Genomic DNA, 27,721 nt, shown 5'->3' with positions numbered 1-27,721 from the left:
ACTAAGTATTATTAATTTCTAAATACAAATTTAAGTTATATAATAATTAAGCGCAGTTTCTATAACCGTAATCGGCAACAGCTTGAATAATTTCTTGTTATTGGGGTATCAAGATCATTTAGAATGTTGATGTGTTTCCGTTTTATCTCTTCATAGACATGTTTTACTTTATTTGATCTTTCTTTATATTTTGATGATAACGATGATGATGAAAAAGAATATTTGATTTGATATAGATGATCATCAGGTGTTATTTTATAGCGTCTCTAAGTGATTTTTCTTTACAACACGAATGAATAAAAAAAATAATGTACTGCATGTTTAGTTACTGAAAATACACGTTGACGATCGTTCTAGTCACTTTATTGTACTGTTTCTGCTGCTGCTGCTATGGTACCACCTGTCACTACCACGACTACCACACTCTTATTTAACAACTTTTATAATTTGAGATATTTATTCTAAAAACTAATGATGATTTTTTTTTCAGATACCTGTCATCTAATGATATAAATATCATTGAACCTTTTACTTTTGCAAACAACAGCAAATTATCAGCTTTGTAAGTTTTTAATTTTTGTTACAACATTACACTTAAGTAGATCAAGTGTAAAAAAAAGCTAGCTACTTATTCGGCGTAGAGACAGTGCCAGTCTCCCAAGTAAAATGTGAAACAGAGTTTTTAAATAAGACTATGGTATGGGACAAAATATGGAATAATAAAGTCAAAGATATAAAACATATTATGGTAAAAGTTGCGCAATCTAATTTTAAACTTTTACAATTTTGAAATAAAGAAGTAGGTCAACTGTTATAAGGTAGAGTAGGTCAAGGTTCATCGATCCATACCAACATATTTTGAAACATTAGGTAGGTCATGTGTGCTTTGTCTTTGTAAAGCTAGTTACTTATTCACCATAGAGGACGTAAATGCTTAAATTGAATTTTGACCAGAAGAAATAGAAGAGGTCAAGCCAAATAGACAGTTATTAAGTATTAAAATATCTAAAAAATATGGTGACTGCCTTTTAATTGAATTTAATAAGGAACTACGAACTAGTACATCTTTTTTTTTTTCAGGCGAATTGATAACACGAAACTTCAAATGCTTGGTGAAAATGCGTTTGCATTTACAAATGGTGGATCTGTTGAAATGTAGGCCTAAAAGGAAGTGTGCCGTTGTTAAACAATATCCTTAAGATTATTATGATAAATTAAATTCTGTGAACCCACAAGTGTAAACAAGTCGCAGAAGTATTACAGACTAACAAACTTAATTAACTTGTGATAATATAGTTAAACGTCATTTGTATTCTCTTTACGATTACCAATGAAGTTCGCTCGCGTATCATCTAGTACATTATATCGGCGTTGTTCGGCGGAACCAAACTATACACACAATACTTTATTATTAAAGATGTATTGTCCCTTTGAATAATAAAAAAAAGTAAAATTTTTGAATACAGTATTTCGAAAAAAAGTGCGTCATTTTGAAGTATCATAATAGTTATTAACTTTCACTAAAAATGAGTTGAAAAAAAAATAATTTAACCAAAATACGGACGTTTTTTGGTTCAAAAAATAACTTTGACTTCCAGTCAAAGTTTTCGATCAAAACATATCTCATAATGCAACGCGTTTGTTTGGCTACTCTGTATGCATAATCATAAAACTTCCTCGCGATCTGTGTGAAAACTCCTTCTCAACCGCGATGAGTTGTAAACAATCCTAATTAGCATCATGCATAATGTATACTCGTGGTTTGAAATCTTTGTTAACTTTCGCTCGTAAAGATTTTCCAGGCGAAATGTAACCAAATTAATTTACCTGTTAATTACGTAAACTTGTTGTTTTTGCCTCGAATTTTTTACTTAAAGTGAATAACTTTAATATTACTTTGATATGGCCAATTTAAATTTAGAATAAATATTAATGATGTGATTTGTGTTTTATTCTTTTTAGCTATATTTCACCATCTGTCGTAGAACTATCTACTGGAACTTACAAACTCTCAACAGGAAGTAGCATGTGAGTAATAAATATAACTGTTTTCTGTTTATACAATCTCACTAGAGGGCGATCGAAAGTCTAGCTCTTATTCCGTAACAAAGATACATAGCCTTGTACTACTTACCTTTTTCTATTTATTGGCTATTTGTATTTATCGGTCACGTTGCTAGGTTGATGCACTTATTTATTTTAGATTATTATCATGGAAACGATTAGCATACGCAATGTCTACCCAAGACGAATAGCGTAACGGATAAATGGATGGAAGAGGACTTTTATCAATTCACTATCATTAATCAATTGAACAATGTATATTCCACATAGTAAAATTACATTTTAAAAATATAAAACTTTGTTTGCCAGTTACCATTACAGTGTTATTGCGGTTGCGGTGCCGAATTCCAGCGAATTCTAATGGTAAACGGAGATAGCTCGTAACGAAGCATCGTTGCATTGTTGTGTGTGGATATATTTCAGTATCGACAAATATTTGTGCCAAATGAACAAAATAAATTCGTTTTAATCATCAGTAACTAATGTTCATTCATGTAGTATTTTTTCATTATGTGAAAAAAACTTTACCGAAAGTATTTACCACCAGCTTACTATTGAGTAAAATTCTAGAATTTACACCTGATTTACTAAATCTGTAAATGTATGTGACATATATATATATATATTTAAGGCACAGATCTATATTATATAAATTACGGTACGATTTTTACTGGCCACAAAATATAAAAAATGGTAAAATATATTATATATATATATATATTCTTTATTTGGTCCAATATAAAAATACATTAGAAATTCCTCTTATATACACTGCAGAGATAATAACAATATACGTACATGCAGAAAACAGTCAATATAGAAAATCACTAATAAAATATCAAAAAGTCTACGATCCAGGTGTTCTCTCCATGAGTTAGCGCTGGACAAGTTTGTTATAGGTGACAATAGACTGTGGGACAAATGATTTATTGTAGCGTTTAGTACGGCTCGAGGCAGACGGATACGAATATTTGATGGAAGAAAAATGTATTCCTTATGGAGCGGGTGGTCTGTTTGGGAGAGTATACGTTTTACCAAGGATAGAACACCTGCATCGTAGTTGAAACTAAGAACAGATACATCAACTCCAATAACCCGCCCAGCCCTTCTGGTAATTTTATTTAATAGTTCCTTATCTTTTTCATATAAACAAGCCTCCCAGATAATTCTACAAAAAGTATGGTTGACTGGTAGAACAGTATAAGAATTTGTTTACTAGCATTACATTTCCTAAGTTTTCTTAACAGATATAGCCGTTGTTGTCCTTTTTTATAGAGTTTTTTAATGTTATTAAACCAGTCCAGCTTTTTGTCTATTATAGTTCCTAGATATTTATACGCTGGGACAACTTTAATTAACTCATTTCCTATATTTAGGGGCTCATGAACCGACCAATTTTTTGTCCTAAAATCAACTATCAATTCACATGTTTTGTTTAAATTAATTTTAATATGGGCTTTTATATACTACATTACTAAATTATAAGCAAATGTTTAATTTATTTTTATATCATAATTAATATAATTGAAAACAATTCATTAAAAATGCTATAAAACAACCTCCGGATAGATGTTAAATTATTATAATGTCAATATGTTTTTATTTTAACTCGATGATATCTATAATTTTTGTAATATGGTGCTCATTGGTATTATCCAGTTTTTTGTGGTGATTGAAGGTTGCATCTCTAAAGTAACTTCGGGTCATATTTAAAAATGCTATAAAACAACCCCCGGATAGATGTTAAATTATTATAATGTCAATATCTTTTTAATTTAACTCGATGATATCTATAATTTTTGTAATATGGTGCTCATTGGTATTATCCAGTTTTTTTTGTGGTGATTGAAGGTTGCATCTATAAAGTAACTTCGGGTCATATTTAAGACTAATCTGTTATTTTTCTCAATACCATACCATAGATATCTTGCTAATAACAAACTACGAAGTATCCCATCAAAAGCATTTCAAGGCGGCGACATATGGCTGCTGTAAGTATTATGTACAAAAGAAGCAAACATCCCCATAGATGGGCATACCACCAACGGCCTATTTTTTTTACCAAATAACCTTAAATTCTTCTTATAGCTAACTTCCAGTTTTTATGAAGATTGTGCATTTTGTGACAAAAGCACCAAATTATGCACAAACCTTCTTTAGGGTATATCTAACAATCTTAGAAGGGGTGCCCAAAAATCGGAACAATTTAACGACGTCATTTGGACCACGCCCTTTTTTTAGTATTACGTAATTAGGTGAAAACTTAAATCTTCGTATATACATACCAAGTTTGGTATCAAATTAAAGCTCATGACATGTAAATTGCAATACACACATAACAAATATATGATTTCTCTTCAGACGGAATATATAGGTCAAATAATGTAATTTTCTGTCATATTGAAGGGGATTTCAATCAAAACGCGCCAATATTGGGCTATGTTATGAACATTGTAGTTATAAGAACAACAACATTCATTTTTGTAATAGAACTACTAATATATATTTATCCTGTATCAGTATCAGTTACTTTCCTTTAACACAATATTAGGAACCACTGAAAAAAAGTATATAAAACATATACTGTACTGTATCAAACTTGGCTCAATAATACTGGACTAAAGTAAACAGACAAAAGACCATTTGACTGACAATTATGGCGTTAGCATCCATAACAATACATGGAGGTGATTATCAACTTTACTTTTATGAAATTATTTATCTGGAAACAAACACTTATAATGGTACAGAGTTGCTAGATGACGAACAAGTTCCACGGCATGGGCAACAAAGACCAGTGCAAGAAAGACCTGCTGAACGGCACTTGCAGTTCCCTGAGCAATGCAGGCAACCCATTCCTCGATAATTGTTCAGAACTTCTGGTCTTGGATGCTTGAGATTGTGCCAATGAAAGTGCAGTAGTGACAGTTCGTACAATTCAGGATGTAGGTACTACCCAGTACCAAACATATTTCAAGGAAGTTATTCTCGACAGAAGTGTTACAATTCAACAAGCCATCAAACAGAATAAGCTGCCGTTGTTAAACACACCATGGTCAAAATCAGTGTCCAAAACAAAGCAACAAGTTAAGAGTTTAAAAAGTGACTCCAGCCTATTCAGTCGACTGTATCATGCAAGTCAATCTCGTGATGGAGATTTGGAAGACTTCTCCATGCATGAAAACCAGCCATGGCCACCCTCTTTGGCTGTAAATGGAAAGCTTCGACTACCAACTAAGAAGTCTGAGTTGCTACAGCATTTGGAGACTGAAGGCCAGCCTGAACCTCCTACATATTTTGACGTAAAGGTGTTTGACGGAGCTGCTATTGTCCATGCTCTTTCCAGCAACCATGCATTTACATTTGATGACTACGGTGATAAGGTGAGTACATTTCTTTGCATTCAGGATTGTATCTATTGTTTAACCACCACATAATTGGTCACTTCTATATGCGGATCGTTATTCTTGTATCATTTGTATGACAGGTCTTCTACCGTGGACCAGACAGCAGCTGCAGAATAGTAACAGAATTGATATAGTGCGGGACACTTACAGAACAGATAGTCTTAAGTAGTCTACAGGAGAAAAAGAGGAAAAGGGGTCAGGAGGAAAGTTGGGGGACAAACAAAGATTCCAGGGAATTTTCCAGACTTTCTGAAAGATCCAGTAAATTAAGAGGAGTTATTTAACTTTTTAATTACAAAGGTGTCTGTCTACCCATGATTACTCTGACTGCAAAGAAGTTTACATTACATCAGGTAAGTTTTATTATGATACATACTAATTTATTTTGTTTGTAACCAAACGATTAATTTACTTATACAGTTTCATACCAATAATTAATTAAAAAGGCATATTAAATTAGTAAGTAATTCTTGATATATGTCCTGTATGCGAGTCTATTGTATGTTGACATCTACTCAACCTATGTCAATCTGCGACCAAGAAGAGGCCGACTCCAGGATGTGCATTCACATTGATGATGCCTTAAAGAAAGGTAGCATGGTTATTTTGGTGCGTACAGTTGATACTGATGTCATTGTTATCCTGGTTGGTATTTTCTGCAATCTAATAGCCTGTTATCCTGGTACGTGTATATGGGTCGCATTTGACATGGGTGTAAGCACTTCCAATTATTTTAATATATATACCATCTGCCATAACCCAGGAGAGGATAAGTCAAGAGGGCTGTCAGTTTTTCATGCATTTACTGGGTCCGATACTACATCCCAGTTCTTCGGAAAAGCAAAACACTCCGCATGGGAGACGTGGAACTCATTTCCAGCAGTCACAGAAGCCTTTCTTTTCATGGCACATCACCCTTTCTAGGAGTCAACTCATCTCAATTCCAGTTGCTAGAAGAGTTTACATGTCATCTATACGACAAGACAAGTACTTTAAGAAGTGTTACTAAGCTAAGACAAGATCTTTTTTCAAGAAAGGACAATGGACAACATTCCTCCTACACAGGTAACGGGAGCTTCCATATAATTGTTAATTGTCGTTTAATAATTTATTATCAGGTTCATGTTTTTCTTTCATTAAAAGGTAACACCAATCTTTAAATTGTTTATTGTAGGATGCACTTTTACAGCATTCCAACCGATCCATATACCAAGCAAGCATTTGGACCACCAGTCCAGAGCCACAGCAGAATGCTCCATCACCAGAAGACTTTGGTTGGACTAAAACCGGCAGTACATGGACACCAGTCTGGACAATACTACCTGAAGCAGGCATGTAGGGAATTGCTAAAGTGTGACTGCAAAAATTTGCCTTTTTGCTCAGGGAACTGCAAGTGCCGTTCAACAGTGCACTGGTCTTGTTACCCATGCCATGGAACTTATTTCATAAAAGTAAAGTTGATAATCACCTCCATGTATTGTTATGGATGCTAACGCTATAATTGTCAGTCAAATGGTCTTTTGTCGGTTTACTAATAGTCCAGTGGTTATTGAGCCAAGTTTGATACAGTATATGTTTTATATACTTTTTTTCAGTGGTTCCTAATATTATGTTAAAGGAAAGTAACTGGTACAGGATAAATATATATTAGTACTATTACTAAAATGAATGTTGTTGTTCTTATAACTACAATGTTCATAACATAGCACAATATTAGCACGTTTTAATTGAAATACCATTCAATATGACAGAAAATTACATTATTTGACCTATATATTCCGTCTGAAGAGAAATCATATATTTGTTATGTGTGTATTGCAATGTACATGTCATGAGTTTTAATTTGATACCAAACTTGGTATGTATATACGAAGATTTAAGTTTTCACCTAATTACGTATAACTAGATGGTACGCTCGCTTCGCTCGCGTACCATCTAGGTCGTGCCCACAGATGGTTCTCGAATACATAATAATTTCAGCGTTAAAAAAAACTGGCGATTTCAAATGTACAATAATGCAGGACAACAATACATGTCGTTTACAGGAACGAATAAATAGACACTGTGATTTATGTACTCAACTAAAATTAGCACCCTGGGAATTACTTCCGAAAAAGAAACTTGTCACAAAATGAGACCAATTGTTTAAGTCAAATTTAAACAAACTTAATTTGTGTTTTGTATGTAACATTATGGTTGAGGGATGGGGAAGAGGATGGGTGCAAAGAGGAACAATTTTTAAATATATTCTTTATCCATTTAGTAACGAAATATTATTGTTTTCATGTTTTACAAATAATATACCACTAAACACGGTAAAACATTGCGATGTAATACTTTGTTGAAACTATCAGCCCCGGCTATCACCGTCCTAGTCGATTGAAATAGTACAGTACATGTAACGATACACTACGACGTATATATGTTTATATAATGTTAAACAATTTGTGAAAACCACCTCTATTCGGGGAAAATCATAAGTAGGCCTAATGGTTTTCAATTGTTTCTAGAGCCAATTCATACTTAAGTTGGTTCCTATACCCTACCCACCAAAGTTGTTGTTGATCCTTCGACGGTACCACCGTAGGCCTATCCTCTACTGGCTTTACAACGCTACTCATGCCAGTGAGGGAAGGGTGATGATGTGGAGGGTGGTTCCCGGGGTGGTTTAACTGCAATAATAAAGATGTGTACATAATATACGGCGACTGAAAACGCTAGCTCCCGTTAAAAAAAATCTATATCCAATCTCTGCAGCACAGATTGAAAACAAAATGATCGAATTTCTGTTATGAGTATACAGTACTTGCCTTTACGACGCCTGAGGGAATAGACACTTGTGGAACAGAGATTGGAATGTTCCATTCATCGCAAATCAATACATTTGTATAAACGTATATTAAATGTATCAAAATAGCATTTTTTAAGGAAAATCGGCCTGTCTTCAACATTATGATGCTGTACTCGAACTGTTCAATCGGTTTTCAGCTATTAAAAACAATGATCGTAGGAGGAGATAGGAAAATGCGAAGTGTCCTCGTATTATTGTATGCGGGTATTTTTCAATTTGACATCATCATTAGACAGTGTATACCACGATCAGAAAACACCCCTATTTGGGGCAAATCGTTGAACCTAAATTCGTTTTAATCGTCAATAACTAATTATCGAACTCAATTTAATTAGTAAACAGGGTTACATCAGGCGGTTAAAATCAGTACCGAAAGTACGAACCAACTTTACATACCATCGAGTAAACATTCTAGAAATAACGCTCGATTTACCGATTTTTGCCCTTACGTAAATTTATATATAGATACTAAAAGAGGGCGTGGTCCAAATGACACCGTTCAATTGTTCCGATTTTTGGGCACCCCTTCTAGGATTGTTAGATATACCCTAAAGAAGGTTTGTGCCAAATGTGGTGCTTTTGTCACAAAGTGCACAAAAAAAGTGCTAAGTTACCATGCTATTAAGATTATGGAGAATGGCCATGTTGCTGGATTACAATTGCATAAATGTTATTTCTTTATGGCATTCAATTATATTATTGTCAGTATTTCATTACCTTGCATATGTCTATCAGGTGGGCATCTGGTGCTGGCTTATAGAAAAATAAATTGTGGAAAATTTAATGGTTCTTGAAATGGCAAAATGCACAATTTGGTTACGTTCCTCTGTAAAAAAGAACCATGTTTTTTTTCAGTAATGTATGAAGAATGAATATTTGATTTTTGTCAACATTTTATTTTATATTTTGGGTTATTTAAATACTTCCCTGTTTATGACATTTATGTGCAAAACTACTACGTAATTGAATGATTAAACTAGATTAATATTATAATTATTATTACATATTTTAAGCGAAAGACAGCCTCTACGTCATAATTGTTATCTGATCTCTAACCACAAGATATTACTGAACCTCAATAAAACACAACCGTGATGATCAGACGCTATGAGAAATAAGGTCATATATATGGCTGGCCCAGTCACGTGCGCAAATTTGAGTTAGTGTTTACCGACCGACCGACCTGCCGACAGACCAACCGACGGACCTACCGACCGACCGACATAGTGAACTATAGAGTCGCGTTTGCATAAAGCAATGCTTTTAAGCGTAAAAGTAGTTACATATATATAGAATATTGTACGTCTGTTTTGTTGTTTTCAGCAAACTTGCAGACAACAATATTAGCTTTATACACAAAGACGCCTTCGTCGCATTGGATAGTATTTATATTCTGTAAGTAATTTTCAGTTAAAAAAAAAAAGAGCATCCTTCTACATATTAATCAATGCCACTTCGTTGTTTTGTAAATAAATGATAGTGAATATAGCTTAAATAACTTACCATGTACGGCAGTTTGTCATGGGCCTAACTAGGTTTTATTTATAAATCATGTGACATGAACTGCAGCTTTGCCTAGTCAGCCTAGACATCAGTATTTATACCTTACACTATTGTTATTTTCAGATTTCGAACTTTCGATTTTAAACATTATTGTGTAACACGGGTCTTCTTCACCTTAAATAATATGTTATTTTACAAGAAGAACAGTTTGTTTGCTAATTAGGCCTACAATTAACATGCTCACTATAACATAATATCTTTAATTTGCAATTGCTTTAATCGTAGATGATTATAGTTATGGCATGTTTTATTTATTCTTATTTAGACATCTTGCTTATAATAGACTTACGGAAATTCCAATATTTCGTGGAAACATATATGGTACTCTGTGAGTGTTTTATTTTTTGTTTTGTATCTAGGCCTACATCATTCACTAATAAACATTATCGAAATGATATTGATAAATTAAAAGAATTATATTCTTTATTATTGATAATATCAATCATGTTAGTCTACTTTGTTATGAATCCATGAATGGAATGAGAGTTTGTTAAAGGGTATTTGTATTGACTACTACATGCTAGCCCAATGGAAATAGTATCAAATAGACAATTAGTGATATACAAGCCTATATAATAACTAAATAGTTGTCTTTTATGCTAAAATAATATTACCGAGAAACATTATTTAACTTATTAGTAAATTTTAATTGTTTAAAAACATTGATTAGAAGCCTTCGTTTAATTATCCTCAAACTATAAATATTAAAGGCCGATAGGCCTACACACTAAACAAATTATATGCGAAGCGACACGCGTCAAGCGTCAAATCGAACCGTACTTTTGCCGCGACAGACGATTTCAGTGTGAACATCAAATCAAACTTCAACGCGTTGAATTCGGAACTAGTAATATAAGGCTCCTCCCGTGAATTCGCTAGAGTTTCTCCATGGGAACTTTTTCGTTTTCGCTTTCACTGTTCGCTTCAATTTGATCAATCAAATCACAAGGATCGTAGGGCTATGTGTGATGTCATCTGTCAGATGAAGATGAAAATAATTTGTTCAACATGGATGTAGTGTCAGCGACGTCAATTTTGTGGCCATAATTCACGAGTAGGCCTATTCTCGTCTTTTTATGACAAAAGGTGCACATGAATATAAAAATCCCCAAATCAAAGAAAATGCATTTTCAGTGGATGTGTGTATTAAAAAATACAAGTATATTGGAGATAGATTTGCAAATACAAAAGCTAGGCCTACCTAGCTTATTATGCCTCTAGACCTAGGCCTACCAGCCTAGGCCTCTCTCTACGCCCAGATCAAACCGGAATTGTCGAAAATGACGCGTGACGCTTCGCTTCCAATCATGGGAAATATACTCGGATCGAGACACTTTGTTCGCGATGGTCTAACTTGTTCAAGCTTCACGCGACTCGCTTCGATTTGACGCTTGTGACTTTGCGTGTAATTATTTAGTGTGCACCGGCCTTTAAGCCATATAGAAAAACAATGTAATAACAAGTAATGTTATATCTTTCTTGAAGTGTAGTATGTATTTATATGTTATTGAAAAGTAATTGTATACATGACAAATCAATGTCTAACCAAGGCGTAATTGTAGGCCTAATGTTATTATCTAAGTATTGCTCACTGAAATATAATATAATTATAATATAACTATATTGTATTTCAGGGATGTAAGTTGGAACAGTCTAACCTCATTAGAAGACCGTAAAATACCTGCAGTTAAAAATTTGCTTCTCGGCAAAAATAATATTCAAAGTATCTCAACAAAAATCTTTGCAAATATGTCATCTCTTCAAACGCTGTGAGTATATATTAAAAGTAACTACGAAAATATACCTTTATGCCGCAAGAGGCCAGACGGAAAAATACAATAACACCAAGTTGGATGGAAATTGTCATATATTTATTTAAATGAGGAAACACATAATATCATATATAATACTAGAGTTGTAATAATAATAGGGCAGCCTATAACTAATTTAGTTCCATCTAAGACGTATAGGCCTACATAATGTATGGGCTGCCCCTATCGAGTGTAGGCCTACCGTATATGTACGGACAACAACTACTACTAACTAAACACCTTGGTTATTACATAAAATCACATAAATATATATTGAATGTTAAATATAATATGCCTGGTTATCAAGAATCCAAAGATTAACTTGACTTACTAAACTAAAACTAATTAAAATACAAGTTTGCTGGGTGAACATGCCACAAACCCGACAAACTATGACCTTTATAATGTAGGGTCAAGACCATTGAAAGAAATCGCCTCTTTTAGTTTTGCGTATATGAAACGAGCCGCAATCGGCCGACCGTCCATAGATATGTTGGAACAAAGGACCAGAGGTATGCCGAAAATGTTTGGTGTAATCATGTAAACATTTTACTGGACTGAGAACCGAGCGCCCGTGGCACTATTGAATGAAATATGGATAGGGGGCTTACCTACGCCGGTTTTGTGATGGTATATAGTTAAGGAAGCTGAATTACCAGAAAGACATAGATCACTGCATTGCCCGACCTTCTTATCCGCGTCCCCTTTACCTACGGCCAATTCACCAATCCGGAAGAACCCTTGGAACGCGGTAAGGGAAAAGGCCCTGAAAAGTAATCTATAAGGGGCGCAGCCAGCAAAAAATTAAAGGGGGGGTCAACCAATATGTGAGTATTTTGCGAGCGAAGCGAGCAACCATGGGCTGGGGGCCAGGGGGCCGCCAAGGGGCCCCGGTTGGGGTCCAGGGGGTGAAGCCCCCTGGAAGCTTTGGCGGTCTAGCGCAATCTAGATCATTTGAATCGGTTTACGCACACACAAATATGACAATGTTAACACTAATAAACTGAAACAAAGAAAACAAAAAACAACTCTCATTTTCATTACAGAACATTTTTATATTCCAGGCTGCCACAGACAAACACTTTTTTTCTTGCTTGTTTGTTGATTTGTGTAGAGAGGTTGTAAACTCAAGAGGAGTAATTATTTGAATTCCTCCCTTTTCACCAATACAAAAGTTGCATGAAATGAACGTAGAGTTGCAAAAGTTTGAAAAAAGAAATTAGAATGATATTGATAGCATGGAGTGATATTATTAAATGAGAACCGTAAAGTTAGAGTTCATACACTGTGCAAGTCCAAGAAGCTATCTTGGCTCCGTGTGTATGTGAGACGCTTATCATACCCAGTACATACAATATTTTGTTTAAAAATATACCTATTTTGTTCGAATGTATAGTATAGGTGATAGCTATACATAATTGTAATAACTAACTTCTAAATTATTATCATACATTTTACGTTAGTTACTATAACGGCGCGCTAGACATCGCGTGATGCATCTTTAAACATAAGTTTGGAACATTCTTCTTGGCTTGGAGACAGAATTCGCGAATGACATTCTCTGTATTAATGTTCATGTTAAAGTGTATGTTCATGAGGCACAATCCCGAAAGCTGCTCATAAGACATGTGATTTCGCAAAAAGGTTTTCGTTCTCCACAAAGTCGAAAAACTCCGTTCAGCTTCAGTAGACGTTACGGGCATAGGCCTACGCGATTAGAAGAAGTGCACGCACATTCGATTCGGGAACAATCTGGATCCACTAATTTTACACAGTCGCTTCCATCACTGAAGCTCGGAATGAAGATGTTTGTGTCTTGGCAGATCATCGTACCAAATTCAAGTTCCTTGAAGACTTCTTCAACATTACACTTCACGATAGACTCGGGTACTACGCCAAATATTTTAAAGCATGGCCTGTTATCGGCAGAAAAACGGGTTTTTAACTCGGTTTGTAAATGATCAAGAAGTTGATTTGGTAATAATCTTCCACAGTATCTCCAAGATGATTTGATCTGTATTGTTGTCTCATGTTTTTATTTATTTTTTTCTAAAAAAAAAACGGGGGAGGGGGTCAGGACCCTCGTGACCCGTCTGGCTGCGCCCCTGATAAGAAAAACTAGGTTCGATCGACTCTAGACTCGCTAACAATTTAGTCAAAATTTCTGCAGTGATAGGCAAGCGTACATCCGGACGATCCGAAGCATAATGCACGCCACGTCAAATTTTTACAACCAAAAACGAATTACAAGGATCGGGTAAGTCTGCTAGTTTGTGGATAAAAGAGACAGAAGAAATGAAATTGTTCTAGGTGCATATTGTAGACCATGTTAATGTGCCAAAAAGTTGCATACCGTAGCCGGGTTTATAGGGAGCTGAACGAGTTTTCCCAACCATGAAGCCAACTTTTGAATATTGCGTTGATACGCCTTAATAGTGGCTGGCGCCAATGACGAGTGAATGAGTGTTGTAGCTTCACAGCTAAGGGGTACCATGTTGTTTGCAGGAACACACAACACCTGTAAATAGGAATAAATTAAATATAAATGTGGTAGGACGGAACATGAATTAGATTTGGACTAATAGAATTAATGGATTCCAGAGCCTCTGTAAATTTTCTCCTTGATAAAAGATCCGCCAACACGTTATCTACTCCAGGAATATGCATTGTACGGAATTGTATGTTATACTGGAGGCATATTAGTACTAACCGCCGAATAATACGCATTAAAGCGTTTTGTCTTTAGCAGATTTCTCATTGATAACAGCCACAACAGCTGAATTATCACAACGAAACAAAATCCGGCGATTAGCGAGCTCATGCCTCAATATTTCTAAGGCATTAACAATTGGAAATAACTCCAAAACAGCGATCGAAAAACCTACAAAGTCAGACCCCCAGTCGATGTATAACCATCTGTCGCAAAATACTGCGGCGCAACCAATAAGCGCAGTGTCGAAGAATTTAGCCATTTTTCTGGAAGGATAAGGGCTTTCCCATTAAAAGATTCAAGGAATGTTAGCCATATCCACAAATCGTCATTAACTCCATGAGTTAAGTTAAGCAAATGAAATGAGATGGATGTTTAGCTAATGACAGGAGGTTTATCATATACGGCGTAAAACGCTCTACCCGGCACCACCACACTACAAGCGTAATTAAGCAGGCCAACCATTGTGTGTGTGACTTTTTTTCTATTTAAAAATTCATTTATTTTTGTTACAGTTTTTGTAATCTTAGGTAACGGGAGGCCACATTCCATCAAGACTGTGTCCACCCCAATCCCGTATATTGTAATGAAATTAGTCGGAGTTACAGTCTTAGACGCCTTATAAGAACCCCGATCTTGTAGCAAAGATATCAAAATTGAGACAGTGAGTTGTGGCAGTCATTGGAATCTTTAGGGCCGACGAAGAAAAAATCATCCAGAATATGGGATACATCCCTTACATTAAATTTGTTACGCAGTATCCATATTGTACTAACGCTTTACTAAATGATTCGAAAATGTTGCATGAGCGACTGGCGCCCATAGGCAAACACCGGTCATAAAAGAACCTGCCGTCCCAAGAAAACCCCAGCAAATGGTAATCATCCGGATGAATAGGGATAACCCTGAAGGCGTCTTCTATATCAGTCTTAGACATTAATGGCCTAGGTCCATTTTTTAATACTAATCTAACTACATCGTTGATTGTGTCGTATGAGACCCGTGAAACATCCTGTGGAATCCCTGAGTTGACAGAAGCCCCCCGGGGTACGACAGGTCCTGAATAATGCGATATTTGCCTAATTCAGCTTTGGGAACAACACCCAATGGCGAGGAGATCAATTTATCAAACGGAGGGGACTCGAAAGGGCCAGCCAATCTACCGAGTCGTAAACCATTAGAAATAAATTCTTCTATCTGTATCGGGTGATCGAGGGCACTTGGATGGTTGCGGGCGATGCCCGGAACCGGGGGCTTTAAACAGAGGAGACGGAATCCAAACGAGAACCCGACTAACAATTCGTTAAACAATTCTTGTGTATACCCTGCTAAATACCATGAATGCTAATTTATTACCACTGGCGTGGGTAGATGGGTTTGCTCGAGTGCCGGTTTGACGACTTGTCGTTCGTGGTTTATTGCATTGAATTCTGGGGTGTGGTTGACGGCAGTCGGTACACAGATGTCAGAAGCAGCGTGTGGGAGCGTGGCATTGCTTCCCGGCATTAAATTTTAAACATATCTGTTGGCCACGAAAATTATGCTGCCCATGTAGACGAGGGTTAGGTCTGAAAGAAGATGCATTCCCTAACGAAGCCAGTTTTAACATAAGCTCTGGGTGAAGCACATCGGAATTTAAAGGCCTGCCCTGTGGTGCTTTGCGAAAGCTTTCGTCATAGGTCCGCCAGTTCAGGTTCCCCAAAGCATGTAATTCTAGTATGTTGCTGACATATTTAAGCATAGGCAAACATTGGGCAGGTGATTTTTCCGACAAATATGGACATGTATATTTTAATTGCCCGCATCCATTCAGTAATTGTGATTAGCTTTTTCTTACAGTTGTCTTTCTCTACACGGAGTTGTTTATCAATAATTGATAACGAGACCCCATGAGTATCATTGTCGTTATTGATCAGAGTCCTGAGGTCAATGTATCTTTTATAGACGCGTCCAATGGCTGAGCCTGTGTGGCATTATCCACAGTCAAGTATGTGGTAGCGGCTTGAGTTGTTAGAGGACTGCCGCCTGGTGTCATGGGGCCAGTTGCCTCGCCCGCCTTCAATACCTTCGCGACTTCAGCCGCCAGTCTGGCGTAGTCTAGTGGTGGGGTCTCTTTGTTCGCCGTTGCGTTGCCTTCTTCCTAGTGGTTTTTGGGACCGCAGCCGACGCTGCTTGGAGCTTTCGGCATTATACCTGTATAGAAATCAAAGAAACACCTCTGATGGTTAGAAATGAAAAACATGGGAGACACATTGACTACTGAAAAGCGGAGTTGCATTTGTAACAATCGTCAGGTTTCCATAGTATGTGCTATATCCATGGTCCGCCTGAAATTCACCGGACTGAGAACAAGAGGATGTGTCCAAAGCCCGAATGCCACAAGGCACGCATTAGCCCGAAGGCAAAAATTAGGCCCGAAGGCAAATATAAAGCCCGAAGGCAAGCATAAAGCCCGAAGGCAAGCATAAAGCCCGAAGGCAAACATAAGGCCCGAAGGCAAACATAAGTCCCGAAGGCAAACATAAGGCCCGTAGGCAAACATAAGGCTAACATTAGTCCCAAAGGCCAAATTTTTGCCCGAAGGCAAAACATGTGGAGGTTCTGAACATTTGTATATAAATTTAAATTAAAACCACTGGCCTTATAATTTTTTCTTCTTGTTGAATAGCTTGTCGGACGCGACGTTCGTACCGATACATGACGATCGGCCATTTGAAGAACTTCTGTTAAGATGTACGCCATCGGATCGGAGTGAATATAGGACCAGTCGTTCCACAGGCCTCTGTGACGCCAATATGTTACACATGCACCATCGGCATAATTCGCCTGAAGTCGACGGTTAATGTCCACAGCGGAGTCGTTGAAGTTAGAGCTTACCCGACTGGGGTGCCGCTTTAACAGCTGGCTAACCACAGTATGTTTACACTCTAGTCCAAAATCAAGAAAGTCAAATAAATTATCGAGTTTGTTCACAATAAAATTATTAGATCGTTTCACAATGTCATTCTCTCCTAGATGAACGTAAACGATATCTTTCGGCGTAGACCATCCCTTAAGTAGATCAGGGAATCTGTATGTCGTTGCACCTCCGCGTGAATAATACTTGACATCGTACAAACTTGCATCTAGGCGTAAGGCAAAGAATTTGCGTTCGCTGGTATAGCATTCCAACCGGCGTACAAACGAGTGTCCAACAAGACCTATTCTACATGTCGAGAAGGCCATTTTGTAACACAACTTTTTTAATTAAACTTACACAATGAGTGCACAAACTATTGTTTCTACTTACAATTGTTAAAAACCCTGTGAAATAAAGACACAAACACCTGTGCAGGTACAATCTCAAAGTTCTTAATACGTGAATAAACTTTTCTATAACTGGGGGTTTCACGTTCAGATATACTCCGCCACTTACCGTATTGGTCAAGCCACTACGGGTGCTCTCGCGTCAACATAAATAATTCTCGTTCTACCACGATAACTATGAAGCAGTGGTGACTGGCAGATGTACTGTATGCGCCAACTACAGCAATACATTTTACCATTATGCACAACCTTCACAGAACATGTATTTCAAACCGCCCGGTGATATACCGAAATTCAATTAATTAATTTGAAAAGATAAAGATGAGGAAATCTCATCTCATATATTCAGAAGCAAAACAAACCAAACAAAAATAGACAGCATTCACATTTCACTTTAGCCTTACCATGGTTTTGTATTTCAAATCCATTTTCTATCATACAATAGTTAAAATTATACATTGGCCAGTGATTTGGTAATATACACTAAAGTAAGTAATGAGATTTTTAGCACAAAAGTGCAATGCTCGGAAAAGTAGTACTTATCCCCAATCATCATGATGGGACAGAGTCTATCTCGCATCTCTCATCTGCTATTATAGTTTTCGTGAAGAAAACTATTTACTTTAACGAGTTTTCTTCTGTGATTATGTGTAGTATCCCACAGATACGGTTGTCTGATATGCATGATGGTACTTTGCAAGAAAATATTGAAAGATACTGTTCTTTAAGAGAAGTTATGGATAAACACGCACCTTTAAAAACAAAATGTATCAAACTAAATTCTTCAAAGCCGTGGTATACTGATGAAATTAGATCGGCGAAAAAACTCCGTCGCGTATTTGAGAGAAAATGGATGAAATCAAAAAATACCTTAGGATAGACAGAAATATTGTCATCAGCGGTGTATTGTTAATATGCTTGTTGAAAGTGCTAAGAAACGATATTATTCTGATCTGATCAGAAGAAGCTGTAGAATCTTTTACACTGTTCTAAATTGTCGGTGCTTCCATTTTATCACTCAGATGAGTTGCTTGCAGAAAGATTGTCCGTATTTTTTAAAAATAAAATTGTTAATATTCGTAAACTTCTTGTTAAAGATAGTGCTGGAAGTTTGTCTCATTACTTTAATAACGACGTATGCTGTGAAAATTATAATTGTCCCTACCTCTGTAAATTTGAACCTGCAAGTGAAAAGGAAATTTCTGAAATTGTCAAAAACTCGCCTGCTAAATCTTGCAGTCTTGATCCAGTTCCTACTCTGTTAATTAAGAGAAATGCTGTTGTTTTTGTTCCACTAATTACACGTGTCGTTAATCTGTCTTTGGAAACTGGGGTTTTCCCAGATATTTGTAAAATCTCGCACATACGTCCTCAATTAAAGAAATCGGGTCTTGATCCTGAAAACCTATCCAATTACAGACCAGTATCAAATCTGTGTTTTCTTGGAAAAGTAATCTAAACGTATACTATCACATGTAAAGGATAATTCTTTACTTGATCCGTTTCAATCAGCGTATAAAGCACATCACAGTACTGAAACTGCACTGCTGCGCGTTAGCAATGATATACTTCGTGCGATGGATGTTGGAAAAGTAACTGCTTTAATTTTACTTGATTTGAGTGCTGCTTTTGATACGGTAGATCATAGTATTCTGATTGAGAGGTTGCATGCTTCTATTGGTGTTGAGGGATGTGCACGAAGATGGTGTCAATCATACTTGGCGGACAGATCTCAACACATTTGTATTAGAGAGGTAATCTCTCAACCTACCACTTTTAATTTCTCTGTTCCGCAAGGATCTGTGTTAGGTCCACAATTGTTTACAATTTATGTATATCTTATTCGTGATATCATTAAGAAATATAATCTTAGCTATCATGTTTACGCTGATGACACTCAGATATATATATATATCGTTTAAACCTACCATGACACAGAGTGAATTATCAATTGATTTGCTTGAAAATGTATCTCTGAAATTCGTATCTGGATGGCCAAATACTTTTTAAAACTTAATGATGATAAGACTGAGTACATTCTAGTTGGTTCGCAACAACAATTAGAGAAAATTCTCTAGGAGGGTTTCCATTGGTAACTTTTGTACTAAAAATACTACACAAGTTAGAAATCTTGGTGTAATTCTGGATTCTAATATGACAATGACGGCTCATATTTCTAAAATTACGTCTGCATCGTCATATCATTTAAGAAATATTCGAGACTTCAGAAAATACTTAAATCGTGCAGCTGCTGAGCAACTTGTACATGCATTTGTTAGTTCGCGTCTCGATATGTGTAACTCCTTGTTATTTGGTCTCCCACAAAAACAACTCCACAGGCTTGAGCTGATTCAAAATACAGCGGCACGAGTTGTTAAAAAACTTCCAAGATATGCACACATATCAAATACCTTGGAAACTTTGCATTGGCTTCCCGTTAGGTACCGCATTGTTTTTAAAATATTACTCTATGTTTTTAAGTCTATCAATGGCATGGCTCCTGAATATATTTCTGACATGCTTAGGCTGTATGTTCCCAGACGAAATCTGCTTTCTAGTGATACGCTGCTTCTACGTCAACCTAAGTCTCACCACTCATGGGGAGACAGGGCTTTCACCGTTACTGCTCCTCGTCTATAGAATGCTCTACCGAGCTCTATCAGATTTTGCAAAACTGTTGATACTTTTAAAAAATTATTAAAAGCACATTTATTCATTAATGCATATGGAAATCAAGGTTTCTTAAAGTTCTAGAATTGTATAGTATACTTTTTCCTGACCAGCATTATCTTTGGGGTGCCTCTGTCTTGGTTGTTGTCTCTGAGCACCCGGTCGTCTGTGACAAGGCAAATGTGTATCCTGTTCCTTTGTTTGGTCACCTAGGTAGGGGTCCGGGGCCGCGACAGAACGCGAACGGATGGGGACCCTCCAAAGAAATTGCATTTTATTTTTCAGGCATTTGTATGATTTGTTTCTATTTTTTTGAATGCGCCTTAAGCACTCTTGAGTGGTATGTGTGCTATAAAAAATCCTGTTATTATTATTATTATTATTATTAAACTATCAAGAGCCAACTATCGATATGTGTATCAAAGTAAACACAACTAGAAGATCAAGAGGAAGAATGCACTCTATACAAAGTGGAAACTGCTAACCTCATCTGTGTAATTAAGTATAAGAAACTAAAAAGGGGCATTTAACGCTCACTCAGGCGTTAATATTGGATCTATGTAGAACAGACGGTTTCTGTGAAAAGATCATCTAATGGTAAAAATATGGCCAAGGAGAAGTTATGAAAACTAATCAAAAGTCTGAGAAGTCTGTTGCTGGTTGCAGATTGAAAGATAATTAGTCGAGACGAAGAGTGCTCAAATGACCGTTAATATTGGATCTATGTAGAACAGACGGTATCTGTGAAAAGATCATCTAATGGTAAAAATATGGCCAACGAGAAGTTATGAAAACTAATCAAAAGTCTGAGAAGTCTGTTGCTGGTTCCAGATTGAAAGATAATGGTAGACTAGTGTCGTGACAGATCATGAAAAGCAAGCCAATATACTTATTATAACATAATTATTTATACATAATAAAAGCTTATCTCTGAAACTTATCCAGGATGTATTAACGTCATTTAGCCTACAATTTGGCACAATTTCTAATCAACAGAATATTTTAATTCTGAGTGTAATATGTTAGAGTTAAGCTTTGAATACAGATATTTCGTATACTATTTGGTCGTTTTCGGTAAAGCGGTAAAGGCGGGTGCTCCGGAACAATAACTATACAATCGGTAAAGGTTCAAGGCAATCCTCGATTATTGGTCTGGTTGTAGAATTAAAAGTCTTCTCGGATAAGGACTTGAAACTGGTGGTTCAGTGTACACATCTGACTCGTGTGAGCTGTAAAGAATCAAGTTCATCTTCCATTCACTTGTCGCAGGTTATTTCCCCATATTTACATTTGTTTCAAACAATTTAAATTTAAAAAGTATAAATGTTAAAACTATGTTCACTGTACCGTTAGTGTAGCTCTGAAATCTAACTAAAATATAATTGTTATATTTTTCAGATTTCTTGTACACAACAACATTACATTTATAGAAGATGGAGCGTTCAATGGAACTAATCTTTATTTTCTGTAAGCAAATGTTATGTATTACCTAACATATGTTACGTTTGCTCTCCGTTGTCCAACTGTAACTGAAATAGGCTTACGCTATCGTGTTAAATTGTTATTACATACGGGCCTACACCTTTAGCATGTGCATTATTTATTAAATAGTATTTTGTTTGCATGAATCTATCATTGTATGCTCCAACATTGTTGTCACTATAATGTTTGTGTGGAATACTATATGTGTATGCATGGATGTTCGTTTCGTTTCGTTTATTTTCCACTCTTCAATAAATTCAAACATACCAATATCTTGTTGTCAATTAATTCTCGACGCAGATATGCCAATATAACAATCAGACTGCGCAAACGATTTCTACATGGGTAAGTTTTGTTGTCGAAAAAACAGTTGATTCGCAGCGTTCTATAGAGGGCGCGATTAGAGACATGGAGTTCAAGGAGCGTGTTTGCAGCAGTGCTTTAGTATAGGCAAGCGCGTTTGATGTCACCGTCGATACATATCCATCTATCCATGGTGTATGCAATTGTACAGTATGCCTACTACACACATGCACTAAAACAAGTAAATCATTTTTTTACTAACAATACAAGGACAAACAATTAAATAATAATTGCATTGATATTGTCTTAATTTATATTAATATAATTGTTTTTCTAACCTGCAGATTCCTCTATGGGAATAAAATTTCCAACATTACGTATAAAACATTGGAAACCCAAAACACAACACTGGAATACATGTGAGATTTTTTTTTTAATACTTTTTTTAGCCTAAGCTAAAATAAATACTCGATGATAGGTACTTTAAAGTTAAACTTTTTTCTATTACATTTTAATCACAGTTTAATGATTCAAATTAAGTATTAAAATAACAAAAAAAGCTCATATTTTCCTCCAGATATCTATTTGACAATCCAATAAAACAGATCGAGGAAAATGCTCTATCACATATGATAGAAAAAGGAACAGTGTATGTACATTAGTATATTATTGTTTTTAGTTTTTAAGTCAAAACAATTTACAAAAGATAATGATAATTTCAATTTCACCACGATTGAACCGTCATCATCATCCTCGGTATATTTATCAATCTTTTTATCATCAATGATCGTCGCATCATTCTCATCAGCATCATTCACCATTGCAATGTGTTAACAACGTGCTACTATGCTTTGTTACAACATATGCATTAATCATGTTATTTTTATTTAGATATCTCAACTGCTGTGGACTGAAATCGATTCCTTCAAACATCGGGAAATTTATTAACATGTAAATACACTTAAAATAAAAGATTTGATGTATTGATTTTATCTATATTTTTTAGTTACCTTTCTAATATGTACAAGGTAAGGGGAAACTGATATCTGGCTATATAATATAACAAATATCACCTTTTATTTCGGTGAAATATAAGATTTGAAAAAGAATGTTATTTATTTTATTTATTTTTATTTTATGTCTTTAGGCAATGTGGCCAAGGATTACCAATAGTGAATTAATCACTGTCCTATCAGATAGGTGGTAATCCCCCTGATACAGGGGCAATTGTGTGAACCAGTTCACCGGGGTAACCCCCTACTCTTTTTCGAATAATGAACTGGGTTCTTTAAAGTACACACAGGTTATAACTGTGTACACTGGACCTACGGTTTATAGTCCTTATCCGAGAAGACTTGTTCCACCACCAGAACTAGGAGCGAGTCGGCCTCGAACCCTTGCCGATGTTGTTGTTGGCTCTTTAGGTACGGTAAACGGCGCCCCTGCCTTAACCGCTCGGCCATATGACTCGCTTATGTTATTCTTCGCTTCGTGAAATAGATAGTCCTTCGAGAAAAATATGGTTTATGGTTTTATGGTTTTAATTTTATATAGCGCAAAATACAGATAGTCTCTATACGCTGTTTAACAGGGTGTCACGAAACCTAAGACCACGAAAGCTAAGACCCCCTAAGACCTAAAATCACGAAAGCTAAGACCCAAGACCTAAGATTACAAATATTTATCTTTCGCACCTGCCTTGTATTTTAACTCCCAACATTTATTCTGAATACCACACCTTAGAATTGGCACTTTTATGAAAAAGAATCACATAAAAAGTAACAAATACATTTTTAAATTGATGATTTTACAGACGTTTTTCTCGCACACAAACTGTTTGCGAATTTCGCATGACTAGCCTACAGCAGTACAGTAGCAGTAGGCCTACCATGTTCAATGTTTTTGTTTCTATGGAACGTCAAAAGAGCAAAAATGATACAGAGGGCTGAAAACTCTGTGGAGTCCATCTACAGTGTGGATGGAACAATGTAAAATTAAAATTGTAATGATAATAGTATAATCATGCAAGTACGAAGAAATAAATACTGGCAAATAAATTTTAATTTAAAAATCATGATTTGTTTCGTTTTCTTTCTGTTTTTATACTTGTACTATTATTGTTGCTCTTTTGGCGCTCCATAGAAACAAAAACATTGAGCATGGGGGGGGGGGGGGGAGCTCGAGGAGTTACAGTATACAAAGAAACATGTCTGTAAAATCAACAATTTAAAGGATTTATTTATTTGTTTTTATGTGTTTCTCCGTCTCAAAGTACTTATAAATCCTAATTTTAAAGTGTGGTATTCAGGATAAAGTTAGTCAACAAATTTGGAGTCAAAATACAAGAAAGGCAGGTGCGTAAGAAAAACATCCTCTGAACCAACACAATGGAGTAAATATATACCAACAAACAACCCGTCAAGTTTGTTTGTTGTAAGGAAAAAAATATACATTTACTCAACGGGCGAAAATAATGTGAGTTTATCTATGTTTTGCGGTAGTATTTAATTATATTTATGGTAATAAATGAAACCTACTGTGTTTAAAATTATGTATGGATAAACAAGTATTGTTTTTAAGCTGTAGTATATCTTAGAATTTGTAATCTTAGGTCTTGGGTCTTAGCTTTCGTGATCTTAGGTCTTAGGGGGTCTTAGCTTTCGTGGTCTTAGGTTTTGTGACACCCTTGTTAAACACAACAGAAAAAGTCCGAAAAACGGAATCTCACATCACCACACTGTTTCACTAACTTGTCAAGACAAGCTAACTATTTATTCACAAGTGTCATAGTGATGTGAGCATCTGACTATCCTGCCTAAAAAACAATAAAAGGAATCATTCCCACGTGGATGTCAAATCTGATATTCACCTCTAAGTAGGTAATATATGTATAGTACTATACACAGAATAGATATAATTGAATCAATATAATTGCATGTTGTGTAGAATTACAAACTAATTGTTTTTGCTAGTGTTTGTGTTACAGAAGGTACAGAAATCGAAATAAAAGGATTTGAAAAGGAGCTGTTAAGTATTATCGGTAGAGAAATAGGTTTGACATGTAATTCCATGACGAGTAAATGCAGTCCGTGTAAGGAAGGGACATACCGTTTGTATGATAGCACCAAATGTGGAAAATGCCCACCAGGTATGGTGCAATATAATAATCTCTCTAATTTAGTTATGACAGTAAATAGTAATAATTAATAGTAAAAGTATATAACAATAAAACAACGACGGGTACTTATAAATAAAAATCAAATGTTACAGGTGGTTTCTATCAAGATAAACGAGGAGTAAATGAAAAGGGTGGTTACAAAGATTCCTGTCAACGATGTCCTCTTGGAAGTTTTTCAAATAATGCAGGAGCAGCGTCCATTGCCGGTTGTCAGACTTGTCCATCAGGAACTAAAACCAATAATATTGCCAATCTAAATGCATGTTATTGCCTTGACAATTTCCATCGAACTGATCGATTTGGGCCATGCATGCCCTGCTCAGAGGGTATTAACTGTGAAGGAGGATATCAGAATCTAACAAAAGGTTACTGGTGGTCGTGGGACTTTCATGGTGACTGTAGAGTAGGCGAAGAACAATATAAAAACTGTTTATTGGCTTACACAACATTTGTAACTAAATTAAAAAACGACATTTTTCCTATTACCAACCCAAATCAACTGAAAGATGCTGTATACAGAGGTCCGTTACCAAAAGTTTATGCTTGTCCACTAGGCGAAAAAAGTTGTAATATTGGACTAAAATTTAATGACACTTGTGTCGAAGGGTACACAGGTTGGCTTTGTGCAGCATGTTCTAATGGACATTATGAGCTGTTTAACGAATGTCACAAATGTCAAGGGGCTGCTGTAACTGTAATTATATTTGTTAGTGTTGCCTTTGCAATAATTGGAATGATTTTACTTTTATGGAGAATGCAGGAAAGAAATGTGGATCGAAGACAAACCGGCCTAGATTCATTTGTTACCTATTTAAAAATTTCTATTAATTTTTATCAAGTCTTAGGTATACTATCAGAAGTAACCGAAATTCATTGGCCTAAAAACTTTGAGTATGCTGGCCAAATACTTCAATATTTTGACGTCATAAGATATATTAGTATGTTAAGTCCAAGATGTTTATATGACTCTTGGAATGCGTATTCCTCCCTTCATATTGCCATGGCTACACCACTAGTCATACTGTTGACTATGTCTACCATTTACTTCATTTGCTACATCTGGAATAAGTGTCATGGAGCAGTAACTGAGAGTTGCATACGTGATAGATGTATTGTTATATCCATGTTGCTCCTTTACCTTACGTATGCAAATACATGTGCTGATATATTAGCAGTGGGGCCATGGTCAATTCGTGTATTTAACGTCACAGCAGACGGAAAGGTCAATAAAACAGTACTAACGTCAGACTACTCCATTGATATGGACCAAAATGGTGGATCTACGTATCAAACTAACAAAACACTTGTTGACGTTGCTTTAATATACATCATTGGTTTTCCATTGGTCATAGTTCTTATGCTATATTATAAAAATGTACGTTGTGATCAAAGTAAGAAAAATCAGAGGAAAGGGTGGATGATTGGAGTAAGGTTCTTTTGTGGACAATACAAGCACACATTTTGGTTTTGGGAATCATTTGAGCTGTACAACAAGGCTTTATTGGCACTCATTGCAAATTTGAAAGATGACGTGTCCTCAAGTTTGTCTTACTCTCTGTTTTTTACTGTCATATTTATTGTATTGCATTTGTACCTTGAACCAATGAAAGAGAAGTCAGAGCAGAGATTCCAATTGTTGACTCTTGTCTTTATCGTTGTCAATCTATCCATTGGGGCGATCGTAAACTTGGATCAGAGTTTCAATGAAGATGACGTCATTGGTTTACTTCACAAGATAACTCCCGTTATCCTAATTATGCTGAACGTGTCTATCATGCTGGTGGTAACAGGTAAGATATCTATCGTATAATGTTTAAATCCTAACTGTGTAAATATTGGCACATTAAACTATATTTGGTCAACAGCTTTATAACAAATTAAGTTGTGTGTACTTTTAATTAAATTTAAATCTGTTTTTCTCATTCTTAGTTGATTTTTTAAAGAAACTCAAAACAGACTGCTGTCACCAAGAAAGGAGTGTACTGCTTCTCCAAATCGATGATGACCCGGACGAATCGCAGATTGAAGAAAACAATATTATTATTTAGCTTCAGTAACATTATCGTATATATAAATATAAATACGCTATTCTATTTAAACAGAAATAGAGAATATTTGTTAATATGTAAGTGTCGCGTTTGTTATAACTTTGGCTATTTTTTAGATATTGATGAATATAGTGAATTATAAAAATGTTTTTTTTTTTAGAAAAGTTTGGATCTTATTATATTTTAAGTTGGCTTAAGTTGAATAACATTTTCGACAGTATATACATTTGATAAATTATTCTAGAGTGGAAAGTAAAAATTAATGTTATGGCGGTATTGTTAATATAAAAATGTAGAATATCCATAATCACAGTTGAAATTAAAAATT

The 27,721-nt window shown here is 35.7% G+C and overlaps 1 protein-coding gene across 1 annotated transcript; it reads left to right on the top strand.

Annotated features, from left to right (window-relative positions):
* Nucleotides 1–539: 539 nt before the first annotated feature.
* Nucleotides 540–26,766, top strand: LOC140061257 (uncharacterized). Its single transcript, XM_072107765.1, has 14 exons — nt 540–562; nt 1,081–1,155; nt 1,963–2,028; nt 3,987–4,055; nt 9,646–9,717; nt 10,151–10,213; nt 11,520–11,654; nt 21,781–21,849; nt 22,512–22,586; nt 22,745–22,816; nt 23,059–23,118; nt 25,140–25,315; nt 25,438–26,619; nt 26,738–26,766. Exons 2-14 carry the CDS (start codon nt 1,106–1,108, stop codon nt 26,764–26,766), a joined length of 2,118 nt encoding a protein of 705 aa, XP_071963866.1. The 5' UTR covers nt 540–562; nt 1,081–1,105.
* Nucleotides 26,767–27,721: the final 955 nt, after the last annotated feature.

Source organism: Antedon mediterranea, chromosome 10, assembly GCF_964355755.1.
Source record: "Antedon mediterranea chromosome 10, ecAntMedi1.1, whole genome shotgun sequence".
Classification (NCBI taxonomy): domain Eukaryota; kingdom Metazoa; phylum Echinodermata; class Crinoidea; order Comatulida; family Antedonidae; genus Antedon; species Antedon mediterranea.
The sequence above is the reverse complement of the archived record's forward strand: the minus strand, read 5'-3'. Positions and strand labels throughout refer to the sequence as shown.

What these genes read in the sequence shown, in the direction of transcription:
- LOC140061257 (XM_072107765.1), top strand. Translation starts at nt 1,106, where the DNA reads ATGCTTGGTGAAAATGCGTTTGCATTTACAAATGGTGGATCTGTTGAA. An exon ending in GGCGGCGACATATGGCTGCT is followed by an intron (nt 4,056 to 9,645) that starts GTAAGTATTATG and finishes TGTTGTTTTCAG; the next exon opens with CAAACTTGCAGACAACAATA. An exon ending in ATGTCATCTCTTCAAACGCT is followed by an intron (nt 11,655 to 21,780) that starts GTGAGTATATAT and finishes TATATTTTTCAG; the next exon opens with ATTTCTTGTACACAACAACA.